Source organism: Notolepis coatsorum (genome assembly GCF_963971535.1).
Source record: "Notolepis coatsorum genome assembly, contig: SCAFFOLD_1335, whole genome shotgun sequence".
Classification (NCBI taxonomy): domain Eukaryota; kingdom Metazoa; phylum Chordata; class Actinopteri; order Aulopiformes; family Paralepididae; genus Notolepis; species Notolepis coatsorum.
The window spans coordinates 1-16,838 of NW_028170668.1; the positions used below are offsets into that span (position 1 = coordinate 1).

General features: G+C 47.0%; 1 protein-coding gene across 1 annotated transcript in view; it reads right to left on the reverse strand.

The window, feature by feature from the left end:
* Positions 1-1,372: 1,372 nt before the first annotated feature.
* The window catches only part of LOC311248473 (phospholipid-transporting ATPase IB-like), a gene marked incomplete at both ends in the record, with an annotated part of 46,115 nt that continues 30,649 nt past the window's right edge, over positions 1,373-16,838 (reverse strand). Inside the window, 2 exons of the mRNA XM_084339348.1 lie at positions 1,373-1,434; positions 3,461-3,539. Coding sequence (XP_084195474.1) covers positions 1,373-1,434; positions 3,461-3,539 — 141 coding nt within the window. The remainder of the gene's footprint in view (positions 1,435-3,460; positions 3,540-16,838) is intronic.

The following is a 16,838-nucleotide window of genomic DNA, read 5'->3' on the forward strand; positions in this document are numbered from 1 at the left end:
CACACACACACACACACACACACACACACACACACACACACACACACACACACACACACACACACACACACACACACACACACACACACACACACACACACACACACACACACACACACACACACACACACACCCTTTTGTCTCTCTCTGTATAGCAACATCAACAAATAAACCGTTGCTGACATACTCATGGGATAATTCTGATGGAGATAGAGAAGCAGAATGATGGAGGTAGAGAAGCAGGGGGGGTAGAAGGAGGAGTTGGATGAGAAAAAGTGGTTCTCAAACTGGGGGTCGGGACCCCCCAGGGGAGGGAAAATAAAATGAGAGGGAGGGAGGATAAGAGGAGGGCGGGAGGAGAAGAGAGGAAGAGAAGATAGAGAGGACAAAGAAGAGAGGAGAAAATATAGGAGAAGAGAGGAGGAGAGAGGGAGGAGAATGAGAGGAGAGAGGGAGAAGAGAAGGAGAAGAGATAAGGAGAAGAGATGAGGAGAGGAGAAGAAGAGAGGAGAGGAGAAGAAGAAAGGAGGAGAGAAGAGGAGAGAGGGAGAAGAAGAGAGAAGGAGAGGAGAGGGAGAAGAAGAGAGGGAGGAGAGAGGAGAGAGGGAGGAGAAGAGAGAAGAGAGGAAGAGAAGAGAGGGAGGAGAAGAGAGAGGAAGAAAAGAGGGAGAAGAGAGGAGAAGAGAGGAGAAGAAGAGAGGAGAAGAAGAGAGAGGAAGAGAAGAGAGGGAGGAGGAGAAGAGATAGGAAGAAGAGAGGGAGGGAGGAGAAGATATAATAATTTTTTTGGGGGGGGGGGGGGGGGGTCATTGAAAGATACACAAATACCTTGTCATGTTTATTATCTCTGGCACAGATGTTTTGTTCTTGTGAAATAATGAATATCTGAACTCTACACTTCTCCTCCAATGATGAATCAAGTGAAATAGCCTGAACAGGGAATCTAATAGCCATTCACCACCATTGTGTCTCTGCTTGATCACGCTGGGGGTCATGAAGGGGCCAGTTTTTAGGGGTCACATCAAACATGTAAGGGACACTCATTGAGAACCACTGGACTAGAGATTGAAGTAAGGCCTGTATAGATCTGAAATGTAATGTTGGTAGTAGTATGCACTATGCACGCATACACACACACACCACCACAAATATAACCAAAGATGTACACAAAAACGAAAACAGAAAATGAAGAGAGCGAATGAGAAAGAAACACACTAGAAGAAAAAAAAAATGAAAGAGAAAAGAATAAAAACATATGCACACGAAATTATAAGAAATACAATAAGATACATAAGAACACACACACAAAAATACATACAAAAAGACACACATACATACACACACACAGTGAAAAAACAAGAGGGCTGCTTACCGTGTAGACCATGTTCCCAACAAACAGGTAATCGTTGCCGTGACCGTTAGGGAAGGGAGAGTCTGTAACCAGAATACAGACACTCAGATATACTGCTGCATTACATCATCTGTTAATACATTGATTGATGAAACAACTCCCCAAAACATAACACATTTTAATGATACATTATAGAGGGCATTCAGGCATCCCATTGTGTCAGTGAATTAACGTATAGCCTTAGCCTTCCTAACCTTCTCTTGTTCAATAGATCTGTACGATTCTTCGGTTTTGTTTCATGTTGTGTCTTATGTCATCATGGTGTTAGTTGATATACCTTGTCATAAGCGCTCTCACTCCTCAAAACATCATCAAAATGCATCAAAATAGACAACATTTTATCTCATATCACGCTCTGTAACCATTTGGCCGGCTAAAAACAGAATTTTGGGAAGGGCCATGTTTGGCACCCAGGCCCCACTATGGGCAGCTGAATGACATATTTTCTGAAGCACAAGACTAAACCTCTTAACGTTCCGAGGGGCCATCACACGTCACAGCACATTTGCCCTCGCTTGACGGCGTCCCGCTGTTTTAGTGTCTCTGAACCAATACATCGGTTGAAAGCTAAGATGGTCGCCATTTGATTGACACCCTACTAGACCTATTACGTGCTTCCAATTTCGGGTTATAAGACCAAACAGCCAATGAGCGTCAGTTTAGAAAAAGTCGAAAGCCTCCCGGTGACCGGACCAATGACCTCTGGCGGTGAAAATGATTGACCGTTTTTTGTAGCCAATGAAATTCTGGAAACGACGATACTTCACTTGAGGGATATTTCCCAGGATATATATGGTTTTCTCTCTGCGTAAAGGTCCAGACTAGTTCGACACTAGTGCGCGCATTCATTCATTGGTGCCAATGGCCATTTTGGATAAACATATACCTATTACATACCATTAGAAAAACATGTGTAAAACACAAATTTTCTGTGGTATTGTTATCAACTTTGGACCTGTACTAGATAGGACTTCAGGCTATGGCCCCCTAATACCTCTCAGCTGGAACGTGTAAGAGGCATCTGTTTGCTAAATAATTCAGACGTAAGTTAAATAAACTTTTCAGTATGTTCAAACCTCTGTAACTCTATTACAGTAGCACCGATTCTTCCTGTTGTGGAAGTAGGAACATTCAGAATGTTTCCTTTAAAAAAAGGCCAGACTCATGCATGTGCTATAAATGGTTCAAGAATAGCTTTCAATTTACTTTGGGTATGCAATGGACAGGCTTTTTATGCCAAATGTGCACGACTGTTAAAGAGGTCCTCCTGTATGACTGCATGTGAGACATTTTACAGATCATTAGTCAACCAAATCTATGAGGTCGCTCCCATTTCTAATCCCTAAGCTAAATGCACTTGGCCACTTGCCCACTTTGGTGATGTATTGTGACACTGGGAGTATTAGTGTGCAAGTGTGCAGGGATTTCTATATCAAATGGGACAGGCTTCAGAATATCTTTAGTCAAGGACAGCCCTATCCAGTCCTCTACAGAGATGTCCTCCAGTAAGTCATGTTTCCATGGGGACAAGCTCCCTCCCAGTCCTCTACAGGTGTCCTGCTGTAAGTTATGCTTCCATGGAAACAAGCTCCCTCCCATTTATTGTGTCTGTTCTGTCTGCGACAGTTCTCTGTATGAAGGTCACTCAGGTAGTTCTCTGTGTGAAGGTCTAGTTCTCTGTATGAAGGTCTAGTTCTCTGTATGAAGGTCTAGTTCTCTGTATGAAGGTCTAGTTCTCTGTGTGAAGGTCTAGTTCTCTGTATGAAGGTCTAGTTCTCTGTGTGAAGGTCTAGTTCTCTGTGTGAAGGTCTAGTTCTCTGTATGAAGGTCTAGTTCTCTGTATGAAGGTCTAGTTCTCTGTGTGAAGGTCTAGTTCTCTGTGTGAAGGTCTAGTTCTCTGTATGAAGGTCTAGTTCTCTGTGTGAAGGTCTAGTTCTCTGTATGAAGGTCTAGTTCTCTGTGTGAAGGTCTAGTTCTCTGTGTGAAGGTCTAGTTCTCTGTATGAAGGTCTAGTTCTCTGTACGAAGGTCACTCAGCTAAAACACTTACCATGTTCCAACATCTTTAGGGGAAACCAGAACAGAATGATAGAGTGAATCAGCGCATTGATACAGTGACCCCAAAACACCTGAGAGAGAGAGAGAGCGAGAGCGAGAGAGAGAGAGAAGGCAAAAAACAGAGAGCAGAGAGACAAGAAAGCGAGAAAGAGGGGGAAACAGAGAGAGAGAGACACACAGAAGAGAGAGAAAATAGTATTAAGTCAGATGTAACCAATGCCAATGCTCACAAACTCCAAACACACACAACCAGCGTTTCACCCCCCTAGCTATACAACTAGCACTGTGTCCTAACCATCACCACCACACACACACACACACACACACACACACACACACACACACACACACACACACACACACACACACACACACACACACACACACACACACACACACACACACACACACACACACACACACACACACACACACACACACACACACACACACACACACACAGAGAGTACGAGGCCTGGAGGTCTCTCCCTAAAATGAAAGACTTCCTTATTCTGGCCCCATGCATCTCATTATGGTTGCCATGGAAATGCCCCCATCTCCCCGCCGCGCTTGTTTACCTGCCGACTGTCCAAACAAACATCCGAGACACACAGCATGCAAGACAGGACAAGCCAAATATGGAGCAAAAAATTACCACATTATGATTCATATTTCATTTCAGATGCAGCACTAATGTGTGTGTGTGTGTGTGTGTGTGTGTGTGTGTGTGTGTGTGTGTGTGTGTGTGTGTGTGTGTGTGTGTCTTTACATCAACGTTTTGGGGTCAATTATACTTAACGACAGTTCAAATTTAGATCTATCTATCAAACAGAGAGGTCTCTGGCCGGCCTGCCTTACAGCGGCCAAAAGGCTTATATAGCATGCAGATGGAAACCTCCACGTTCTCCGTCTACACAAAAGTGGATATTAGATTTTATTGATATAGCATGGAACGCTGGGCAGCTAATATACATCAGGCAAAATCTGATCATGTTTCATGCTGGGATCATACTATCCTAGTATCCTTATTATAATCTGTTCGCTCCATCCTTGGTGTCCTGAGGGCAGGGAGGGAGGCTTTGTGTGTGTGTGTGTGTGGGGGGGGGGGTATTGTTTATAGTTTTCTTATCTGTCCTTCTTTCCTTTTTTATTTATTCATATAATCTGTTTTCTCTTTAAAGGTTATGTTGATTCAGTATAGAGGAATGGTTCAGTTGATAGCCTCATCATGTGTGGGATGGTGGGTGCTTTACTTGGCGGCACACTGTCTGTCATAGACTGCCAGTTCTGTTTCGTTAAGGGGCTCAGCTTGGCATCACCTTACTGCACTATCTCGCATATGTGCACGCACTGAATAAAGACCACAATGTACCTTTAATCCCAATATTCGTCTGACCACACCCCTCATCAGCTTACCTTCATAAGCAGGTGTGTGGTCACCTGCTCTCCTCCTTCTCGCTTTCACCACAAGGAATAAGTGCCTCGGTAGATCCCCACACTTGACACCATGATGGAAGAAGTTAGATTAGGAACAGTTTTGGGAAACAAGGATACGTTGACATCATATCTTTATTTTCTCTCTCACTATTTTCGAGAAAATACGGCGATATTGTCTTCGTACTGGAGTGTCTGGAAGATGTTGATCATTCTAAAAATCCTCCACCGGTTTTCGTATTGGGAGCACGCCGCTGCATGCTTCTCAACTGCAGTTCCTTGCTGTGTTTGTTGGGGTGAAACCTCTCAGGCCACAGCTGATCTGTCGGACATGCCGCTGTTGTGAGAAGCGGTGCGTTCCAGGTTGGGTGAGTAGTGTTTTGCTGGCAGGCTCCACTTGTCTGTTAGTGCTATGGGGGCTACTTGACAATGTTTATGGAAACCGGCCCCAGGCTAGGGTCCTTTGTTCAGCCACCTAGGCGACAGAAGGCCTTGGTCTGAAGACCATTATAGTTTTAACTAGTGGGCCGCGACCATTAACACTGGTGATCCCTGTGTGTTTTGGACGAGTGGATTCTCTCTGTCACCGTGTTAAGGCCCCATCTTTCATATCCAAATGAGAGTATTCCTTCACGAGGGGATATGTGCATGAATGTGCGATAGCGGCAGATTCATGTTCAAAGTCAGCTACACAGGCCAGTTGGTATTGTGCTGATTCCGTCGGGTGTTGGTAAAATCACCGTTGTGAAGCGGTGTTGACATCTTGTTTTCTCTTTTCTCTTAAAAAGTGAGGAGAGGTTCAGAACGGCGGCCTGTCTGGGTGAGTGTTATGTCATTGTTACAGGTTCAGTTGATAGCTGCTTAGCTTACGGTTAGCCAGTCAGCTGTTAACTGCTGCGTTAGCCTGCTGGGATCGCTCAGGTTGGGCCTACTGTTAGCCAGTCAGCTGTTAGCTGCGGGGCTAGCATGTCGTGATCGCTAGGTAACGTTAACTTGCTGCTATAGGCCATGGCCTGGCGCGGGGTAGCTTAGCTTCTCGCGCGCCGCCGTGAGCTCGCTTCTGATCGCGTGCGTCGTTAGCTCGGCGTCTCGCGAGCAGAAGCAGTAGCACCCGAACGGTTGGAGCGGCCGTTAGCTTGATGCTATTCTGTTGAACGTGCTTTGATTTTAACATGTTTTACACTCTTGACTACGACGTCATCCTTGACAGGGGATGTTTCGTCGACACTGCCCTGAGCCAGGACGGCAAGGTTGCATCAACAGAGGACTGTAGTGCGGGTTGGAGCGGTGACGCTGCCCAGTTCGGACAACACAGGAGCGGCTGTGTTCCTACGGTGTCTGTGACTGCACTTCGCTGATCTGCGTTCCGGGTAGGAACGGGTTTGACCAGACCCTATAACACGTCTTCTGGTTTTACTTTTCTAAATGTATTGTGAATAACGATGTTTTTCCCAAAACGTGTGTTGCTGCAATGCATTTAGGATACGTTGCGGGTTATGTGTGAGCTGTTTTTGTCACTGGCAGTTAGCTTCTCCGTGCAAATCGGGATGTAATGATCTGGTTGTTGTGTGAGAAACATCATGGTGTCTATATGTACCGTGTACTCACAACTAAGGTAACTAACCTATGAAGCTATGCTTGGTGACAAGTGAGTAAAAGAATGTTCTTTTCTCAGACTGTGATGACAATGAACAGTGTGTTCACATATTAACAGGTTTTCCTGTTTTAACTGGCCGTATTGAGGGTAAAATAGGAGGATTGTGTTTCCCCCCGGTTCCCTGGGGACTTTTTCATCCTCCTATCAGACATGTTTGTGCACTAATTGTGTCTTTTGTGTGGTAGGGATGCGATGTAACTCTTAGCTTGATTGCTGAGGTTGTGCTAAATCAGCTGGAGAAACTTATTTTCCTAAAAAAGAAAATGGTTTGGTTGCTGTCATGTGTGCTTAGCAAGGCCTGTGGCCGATACTAATCGAGAATGATGTATTCTCTCATTGTGAAAAATGGTCCCACGGCCTGGTCCCACGGCCTGGTATATTGGGCGTGTGCACCGCAGGAATTCCCCCGCCATAGAGTACGTCACTGTGCGCGTCTCTGTTGGTAGGACTTCCGTGTGCTGTTCAGGTCCATGTGATGGATCTGTTTCAGGGGGGTGGTCAGGGCTCCTCCTCACCAAGCGCCTATTCGGGCCTTCTGTGAGTTCGGACTCCTTCTTCCATGTGAGGGAGCCTCCATCAGAGTACAGAGCCTTCCTCCTCAGATTGTCAAAGTGAGTGGACCCTCTAGAAGGGTCCTATTCTATTGTATATGTATTCGATTCAATTCGTTTATTGAGTGTGTATGGGTTCAGTGCCTCTTCCCCGGAGAGCCCTAAAACCAATTTTTTACATGGCTCAAGGTGCAATATATTCTTTTCAATCTGTACAGCTCGCGTGGGAAGTCTCTCTGGGGATCCCCGTCTCCTTCCTATGGGAGGGTGGTGGGATGTAAAAATGTGAACATTTTTTACCCCGGCTGTGTAGACTGGGATACATACTGTTGATGCTTCCTTCTTTTCTATTCCAGAAGTGTTGGAGTTAGGGAGTGTCACACCCCTCTTGTCGTTCCCCTGGGCGCCTTGGGGATTCAATGACAGGTCTAAATAGCCTGTTCATTGATGGGGGTGTGTCCCGACGCACGTATAGTGCTAGCTCGCTGTAAACAGGCGATTGACTGGCACGCCTTGGTTGCTTGTGGTTGAAACAGCGTTTTTATAAAGCAACTGAGATGGGGGTTTTTCCTCTTCCGACGACCAGATCCCATGACCTGGGTTGGTTTTTCGACGGATTCTCGTTCATGTCTGGGGGATGATGACGGAATGGATCTGAACATATGTAGGGGGTCTCACGCCCTTGGGGTGGGCCACCAGGCGCGGTTCGCCCGAACGTCTGGGTGGCGCCTTCTTTTCATGTTAAGATCAACACGCATATCTGCCCTTCTCCTGGAGTAGGCATGTCGGCGTGGTTAGGGCACGGGACTGGTTCTGGTCACGCTGGTCCAGATCAGTTGAACCCGTTGTCCGCCGGGGATGCAGATCTGCTGTTCTGGTACCCTGAGGGACTTGGGCTTTTTTCAGGGGGAAAAATGCCAGGTCGGTCTGGGTGTCACAGGGTTAAGCGCTATGGAGACCCTGGTTGGGTACGTTTTTACTCAGCACTGTCGTAATGGCTTACAGCCATGCCATTCTGTACACGCTCGATCTCGTCGGATCTCGGCCGCTACACAGGTTGGTCCTGGTTAGTACTTGGTTGGGAGACCGCCTGGGAATACCAAGTACGGTGTGCTTAGGGGCTGGTTCTCCATTATTTTTCGCTCCTCTCTCACGCATGGCGAAGAGGGGCCTGTGGGGGTGGTTTTTTGACCTCCTCTGGTGACCCTGTGCTTCCCGTACCGCCAGGCCCGGTCCGAAGTGATGTTTGTGACCCGTAGGCCTGGGTTAACCCTTTTTTGAAAACTGAAACGCTTGTACTGCGGTATAGCCGGTGTATACCCGCAGGTGTGTTTTGGAGTTTTTTCTTGAGGGGTTATAGGAACAACCACCGCATTGGGTAACACCGAGGTGGTTGATTCCCTGGTGTGTTGGAGCAGTGTCAACTCCCGGGTTCACCGGTTGAGGGTGCCCCTGCACGTTCATGACGTCTGCCAATCGTGTCAGCCTTCTCTGCCTCGACCCCTCTGGGTGGGGTTTTTTAAATGGAGGCTTGGTCATGCAACACCGCCAGCTTACGCTCCTTCCGCCGGGGCGGCTGTGTTCAGCTGTCCCCTCTGGCGCCTGTCTCGTCCGCAGTCTCCAGGCTAGGGTTAACAGCCTGTTGCCTGGTTTTTCCCCGGTGCGCTGCCTGCTTCCGTTGGTTAACCTTTTTGTGTGCTTACGGCCATGCTGACTGCCTGTTCTGCAGGGTCAGTGTGCCAGGCGGTGTACTATTGGGGGGACAGGGCCCGCTCGGCTTACGGCCATACCGACCTGAACACGCCCGATTTCGTCCGATCTCGGAAGCTAAGCAGGTTCTGGCCTGGTTAGTACTTGGTTGGGATACCGCCTGGGAATACCAGGTGCAGTAACTGAGGGGCCTTTGTCCGAATACGCTGGCGATGTGGGGGGCGGGGCACTACGTGCCCACCTGGTGGGGTCTTGATGCTGGCATCATGGACTTCTCCGGGCCCCCATTCCAGGGAGTCCAGTCCTTTTGGTGGGTCTGGGTCTTCCTTCGTGCTCCGCTGCTATGGCCTTGCCACGGGGTTGGGTTTGCCCTTGACCCCGTGATTCTGGGGGCAGTAACGAGGTTGTTCCTCCGTTCGTTCCCGGGTGGCATGCGGGTTGTGCGTGTGTGTAGTCGTGGGGTCAAGCCACGGTCTGCTCACCCTGTGCGTTGAGTTGCTTGAGTGCCTCTTCGCACGGTCGGGTCCGTCGCCTTCCCGTGAAGCCCCTAATAGGGGGGATACCCTCCATTAGGGGGGGTCGGGGGGGCTCGGCCCTCCCTGTTCTGATGGTTTTGGGGGGCTGTCAGCGGGGTGTATTTGGCAGCCAGCGGCTCCGCTTGGCCTCCCCTTGTGCAGTAAGGTGATGCCAAGCTGAGCCCCTTAACGAAACAGAACGTTAGGTTATGGCTATAACCAAGTTCTGTTAGTTAGGGGCGACGCTTGGCATCAGACGGCCGCTGCAGCCCTTGACCTCACCTTGTGGTGAAAGCTTGGGAAGGAGGAGAGCAGGTGACCACACACCTGCTTATAATAATAATGGATTGGATTTATATAGCGCTCTTCGTGACACCCCAGAGACCCCAGAGCGCTTACAGAGTCCATTATTCGTTCATACACAGTCATACCGGTGGTGGTAAGCTACAATTGCAGCCAGAGCTGCTCTGAGGCAGACTCACGGAAGCGTGGCGAATAATCATCGCCTACGGCCCCTCCGACCACCACCAACATTCATTCACATGCATACACATTCATACGAGGCAAGTAGGTTAAGTGTCTTGCCCAAGGACACAACGGCAGTGGGATGGACATGGGCTTGAGCGGGATTCGAACCACCAACCCTTCGATCATTGGACGACCCGCTCTACCCCTGAGCCACGCCGCCCCACATGAAGGTAAGCTGATGAGGGGTGTGGTCAGACGAATATTGGGATTAAAGGTACATTGTGGTCTTTATTCAGTGCGTGCACATATGCGAGATAGTGCAGTAAGGTGATGCCAAGCGTCGCCCCTAACTAACAGAACTTGGTTATAGCCATAACCTAACGTTTCTTTTACCAGTTTTATTTATTCTATGTTTCTCTGTTACTAGTTTTAGTGTTATTTTGACTCCTTGCTAGCTTTAGTCTTGCCTATTTTTTCTTCTTTCTTCTTTTACTCTTGCTAGTTTTTATGTTCTTTTAAAATGTAGCGCTTTGAGATTTGCTCCACAATTATAAAGCGCATTACAAATCAAATATATTATTATTATTATTATTATTATAGACTAGTGTCGTACACTGAGCGGTGTGTCGTGGCTGATGTTGGCTGGTATGCACTGAGCGGTGTCTGGCATAGCAGAGTTTTTTGCATGAGATACTAACAATATATATACAGTAGGGCTGGGCGATTAATCGATATTATCGATTAATTCAAATTAATGATTTAGGAAGATTTTGAAAATTTTTAATAGATTTTCAAGAGTCACCTTTTATTTTACAAAAAGTGATGTTTGGTGAAAGTTAGATTTGCACTTTATTAATCCCAATAAGGAAATTCATTCTTGTTTGATGATCAAGAGGCACCTTTTATTTGTTTTAAGTGAAGTTAGGTGAAAAAGCAAGTTATTGCACTATTAATCCCAATAGGGACATTCATCTTTGTTTGATCAAGAGTAACCTTTTATGTTATATATATATATAAATATATATATATATTTTTTTTAAGTGAAGATAGGGACATTCATCTTGGTATGATAATTTTTTTGTGTCAAATAAAAACAAATGTTATTTGAATGATTTCCTTGGCAGTTCTAGTTTTCAAGAGAAAAAAATCGATAAAAATCGTAAATCGGATTTAAAAAATAAAATCTGGGATTTTTTTTAGGTCATATCGCCCAGCCCTAATATACAGTATAATTTATATATTATATTTTACAGCATATATATATCCATATCTGTGTCAATATATCTGCATATAAGTATTCTATATGCCTACTTATACACCTGCATATAACTCTGATAGATATGATGATGATGGCGCGGTCAAGACTAGTTGCCGTCGGGTTAGCTCTGCAACGATTGTGCGTACTTTTTGTTATTGTGTTTATTTTTAGTACTTTTTTTATAGAAACAACGCTGGCATGGACGAAATATAATCGCCAGGACGGGTTTAACAACACTTTTTGCCAAAACTGGCCACCGGAGATTCGACGTGACAACAACAACAAAGACAATGGCGGTGCGATCAAACGGAAACATAGAGGACGCAGAAGTGGAATTAAGAAGAGACTGAAAAGTTCTCCTTACCGACCGGGAATCCCTTCAATTCTGCTGGCAAACGTCTGATTGCTGGAGAATAAGATGGACGATCTCCGTGCGAGGGTCCGCTTCGATCGAGACGTGAGAGATTGCAACATCATGTGTTTCACGGAGACATGGCTTAAAGCAACTACTCCAGACCACATCATCTCTCCGTCGGATTCCTTCTCAGTCTTCCGAGCGGACCGTACAGAAGAATCCGGTAAGAGAATTGGAGGGGGACTATGTCTTCTGACCAACAACAACTGGGTCAATCTGAAGGAAGTAAAGACTCTTTCCCGTTCATGCTCACCGGACCTTGAACATCTGTCCATACAATGTCGCCCGTTTTACCTCCCCCGAGAATTCACTGCCACAAGCGGATACCGCCAGGGCCCTGGGGGACCTACAGGGATATCTAAACAAGCATCAGATCAAGCACCCAGACGCAGCCATGATCATAGCCGGCGATTTCAATGAAGCGAATCTGAAGAAAGTGATGCCAAACTTTTTTCAGCACATCGCTTGCACCACCAGGGGAGGAACTACGCTTGACCATTGTTACACCCCGTTTAGAGCCGGTTACAAGGCAATACCAGCCCCTCCATTAACTGGAGCAACGAGCACATCGGATCATGATGCCATCTTGCTCATCCCCGCATATCACGTGACGCTGTCGTGTCACGTGAGGTAAAGAAGTGGTCCGACCAATCAGAGGCCACGCTACAGGACGCACTCGATGATGTCGACTGGGGAATGCTTCAGGCGAGCTCCAGTGACGTCAGTGCAGAGCTGTACAGTGCGACGAGGTTATCGCAAATTGCCCAATATGGCCCGTGCGAGTGGAAAATAATATTTGGGGGCAACCTTGCGAGTAGTGATTTCAACCCTCCATTCGCATTTCACTCCTAAATTAATCCATACAAATTGGATAAATTTTTTTAAAACAGGGCTGTACAGTGCGACATAATGTCACGGTGCTATGAAAGAAATCTGTCGGCGATGAATGAATTTACTGCGTAGCCCCCGTCCGATAGCCTGTGTGTGAAAAAAATATTTGTGTGTGAAGTGAATCTGGGCCACGCTATTCTACTTGGTAGTTGTAGTCTATCGTGCGATTAAATACCATGTCCCCATCTGAGTAGAGTCCATACTGTACATCCAACACCAAATCCCATAATTCCTAGCGAACAATCGAAACGAAACTGAATGTGGCCTATTGCATCACCAAAGAAGAACTGCCTTTCAATAAGTTTAAGCCGCTAATTTTGCTCTACAAGAAGAACGGAGCGGATATCAGTCCATCTTATGACAACCACGTCCGATGTGGAGAGATGATAAGAGACCATAGCCGATTAAATTAAGTCGGATCTGGCAGTGATGATTGACGGGGACACGGACACTTATAACAAATGTCAGCCATGCATTAGGTGAGTAGCCCACTATTAGGACGTTTTTCAATACTTAAATACTGTCTACTTAAATTTCCCTCCGGGGATCAATAAAGTATCAACCTATCTATCTAATAATGAGACAATATGCAAATAAGATAATACTAATAATTGTCACGGTTCCCCGTATGTGGCTTGCAACTTACTGCTGGTAAAATCACTGTTTATTTCTCGTTTTGCATAGTATTACATTCCTCTTCTATAAACAATCAAAGTCCTATACCGTAAGAGCCTCATACGGGTGACGGTCAATTAAACCTTTTTGATTAGGATCTTTCCTTCAAGCTAAGTTGAACTGAACATTTCACTGTCAAAAGCGCAAACTTAAACAAGGTTGCGTCGCAACACAGTTTTCTAAATAAAGGTCACATACAAATACCGTAGTAGGCCTCTCAATTCTTATAAAAAAAAGTCCTGGATATACATAAACATTCATTGGCATAGATCTCTATAAACGGCCCAACACATTGATCACTTTAGGCACACCCTGAAACCTGTAACATCACAAATATGAAGCAGGTAATTACCCATAAAAATAATAAACCTTTCATGGGGTTATTTACAATAATAATAATTCATTTAATTTATAAATCACTTTTCATTGTGAAACAAAGGTATGCAGAGTTTCTTGTCCTCCTGATTAATGCAATGGTGTGTGTGTGTTGTTTGTGATGATCTCATTCAAGGAGCACTACAAGCGCGCACACACACACACAGTTTGTTGTTTTTGTTCTATTAGTGATTTACACACTTTCTCAGTTGGTTCATTATAAAAGATACAAACCTGAAAACAAAAGCACTTAAATGTTAAATAAAAGGACCACAGTAATGAGGCAGGAGGAACATATTTTTTTGCACTATAATGGTAAAAGTTATTTAAAAAATTGCCCCTAAAAGATATTCTGTGCCCCTAAATTTCTCATTTAGGGGCAACTGTGCCCCTAGTGAAAAAGCTTAGCGTACAGCCCTGCAGTGAGTTTGCTGATGTTGTTGTCAGTTTCATAACAACACTAGCCGATAGCATTGTACCCACAAAAAAGGTGCAGGTCTTCCCGAGCCAGAAACCGTGGGTTGACAATACTATCCGAGTGGCTCTGAATGCTCGCACCACTGCTTATAACCTGGGCAGAGCGTCAGGAAATATGGCTACAGTCTATACTCTGCGCAAGGCTGTAAAGCTTGCTAAGAGGACATACGCTGGCAAGATAGAGGCACAAATGGTCCAGAACGACACAAGAGGTTTATGGCGAGGACTACGGACGATAACTGACTACAAAGTCAGCGCCCCCTCAATGGGGAGTGCCGACGCCTCTCTCGTGGATCAACTCAACTCCTTTTACGCACGGTTTGGAGGGGGGGGGGGGGGGGGGGGGGGGGGGGGGGGGGCATCCGCGGGGGGGGGGGGGGGGGGGGGGGGGGCACTCTCTCAGTGACGGAACACAGTGTGAGAAGAGCATTTATGCGGGTGAACAACAGAAAAGCAGCTGGCCCAGATGGGATAACCAACCAGCTAGCCCCACCAGTGTTCACCACCATATTTAATCTATCCCTGGCTGAGTCCGTGGTCCCTGCCTGCTTCAAGGTGTCCACTATAATCCTGGTAACAAATAAATCCTCCCCAGCAGGTCTTAATGACTACAGACCGGTGGCACTCACCTCTGTGGTCATGAAATGTTTTGAGAGGCTGGTTAAGGATTACATTTGTGCCTCCCAGTCCCTACCCAGTGATATGGACCCTTTGCAATTTGCACACAGGCCAAACAGGTCCACTGACGATGCGGTCTCTCAGGTACTACACAGTAGTAATAATAATAATAATAATAATATCTTAAATTTATATAGCGCCTTTCAGGAGACCCAAGGTGCTTAACAGCTAAGGGAGGGGGACAGGGAACAACGTAACAACAAAATATTAATCAAAAGGAAAGAAAAGAAAGAAAACGAAAGAAAAAAGTAATTTACAAATTTGGTGAAAAGGTGGGTTTTGAGTTGGGATTTGAAAGAGTGCAGGGATGTAGCACTACGGATGTTTGGAGGGAGTGAGTTCCAGAGGGTGGGTGCGGCCACAGAGAAGGCTCTGGGACCAACAGTCCGCATGTTGGTGGTGGGGATGGAGAGGAGACCGGAGTCAGAGGACCGCAGCCTCCGGGGCGGAATGTAGGGATGGAGGAGGCCCGCTAGGTACCGGGGGGCAAGGGAGTGAAGCGCTTTGTAGGTGATGAGGAGGATCTTGAAATTGATGTGGGACTTGACTGGAAGCCAGTGGAGGTGGATGAGGGTGGGGGTGATGTGGTGCCAGGACTTGGTGCGGGTGAGAACCCTGGCAGCAGAATTTTGGACATATTGTAGCCTGTTCAGGGCATTACTGGGTAGCCCTATGAGGACAGAGTTTGCATAGTCCAGACGGGAGGTGACGAAAGCGTGGATGAGAGTCTCTGCTACGGAGTCGGGGAGAGATGGCTGGAGTCGGGAAATGTTCCTGAGATGGAAAAAGGCTGATTTGGTTATTGTTTTGATGTGGGAATGAAAGGAGAGGGTGGGGTCCAGTATGACGCCCAGGTTGCGGACTTCTGGGGAAGGGTGGATTAGGCAGCCGTCCACTTCAAGGAGGAGGTCTCCAACCTTCCGGAGCAGTGACTGCTTGGCCACAACCATGAGCTCAGTTTTCTTGCTATTTAGCTTCAGGAAATTGGATGACATCCAGGCCTTGATGTCAAGGAGACAGTTGACGAGGTGCTGTGGGGGGAGAGGAGTGGAGGGTGAGGTACCCTCTCTCACCTAGACTGCCAGAAGGGGGGCTATGTGAGACTGTTGTTCATTGGCTATAGCTCAGCGTTCAACACCATAGTCCCCACCAGACTGGTGGACAAGCTGATCAAGCTGGGTCTGAGCCCCGGTCTGAGCGCCTGGATACTGGACTTTCTGAGTGAGAGGCCTCAGGCGGTCAGGGTGGGGGGCCAGACCTCCAACACCATCACCCTGAGTATCGGGTCCCCCCAGGGCTGTGTTCTGAGCCCCCTGCTGTGTTCACTATACACACATGACTGTGTGGTCAAGTTCAGCTCCAACTCCATAGTGAAGTTTGCGGACGACACAGTGGTGGTGGGGCTGATCTCTGACAACGACGAGAAGGCCTACCGGGAGGAGGTTGATGCACTGGCACTCTGGTGTCAGGACAACAGCCTGCTCCTGAACATTGGTAAAACCAAGGAGCTGATCGTGGATTTTAGGAGAACACAGCAGGGGACACACACCACTGTGGATAAACGGGGCTATCGTGGACACTGGACAGGGTGAGCAGCTTTAAGTACCTGGGGGTCCACATCTCAGAAGACCTGACATGGACAACACACATAGACTCAGTCGTAAGAACGGCCAGCGCCTCTACCACCTGAGACAGTTAAGGAAGTTCAGAGTATCGGGGAAGATACTCCAGTCCTTCTACTCCGGAGCTGTAGAGAGCATCTTGACTGGAAACATCACTGCCTGGTATGGAAACAGCACGGCACAGGACAAGAAGGCCCTACAGAGAGTGGTGCGCTCAGCTGAGCGTACTACGGGTATTGCACTACCACCCCTGCAGGTCTTATATAACAAGAGGTGCAAATCCAGAGCCTGCAGAATAATGAAAGACCCTCACCACCCCAACAACAGCCTGTTCAAGCTGCTGCGGTCAGGCAAACGCCTGCGCACACCAGCAACTAGGACAGAGAGACTTCGGCTCAGCTTCTTCCCCCAGGCCATCAGAGTCTTGAACACTAAACTCTCCACACACAAGCACACATGAGCACACACACAACACACACACTGTATACGCTCACACACTAACAGTCACTTTAGCATGAACACACACACACACACATGCTGCACACGCTCACACTCAACGGTCACTTTACACAATGAAAAGGTCACTTTAAAAGATTCTAAAGAACGGGAGTGGTTCTTGTATAGTAAATAGATGGATATAGCAA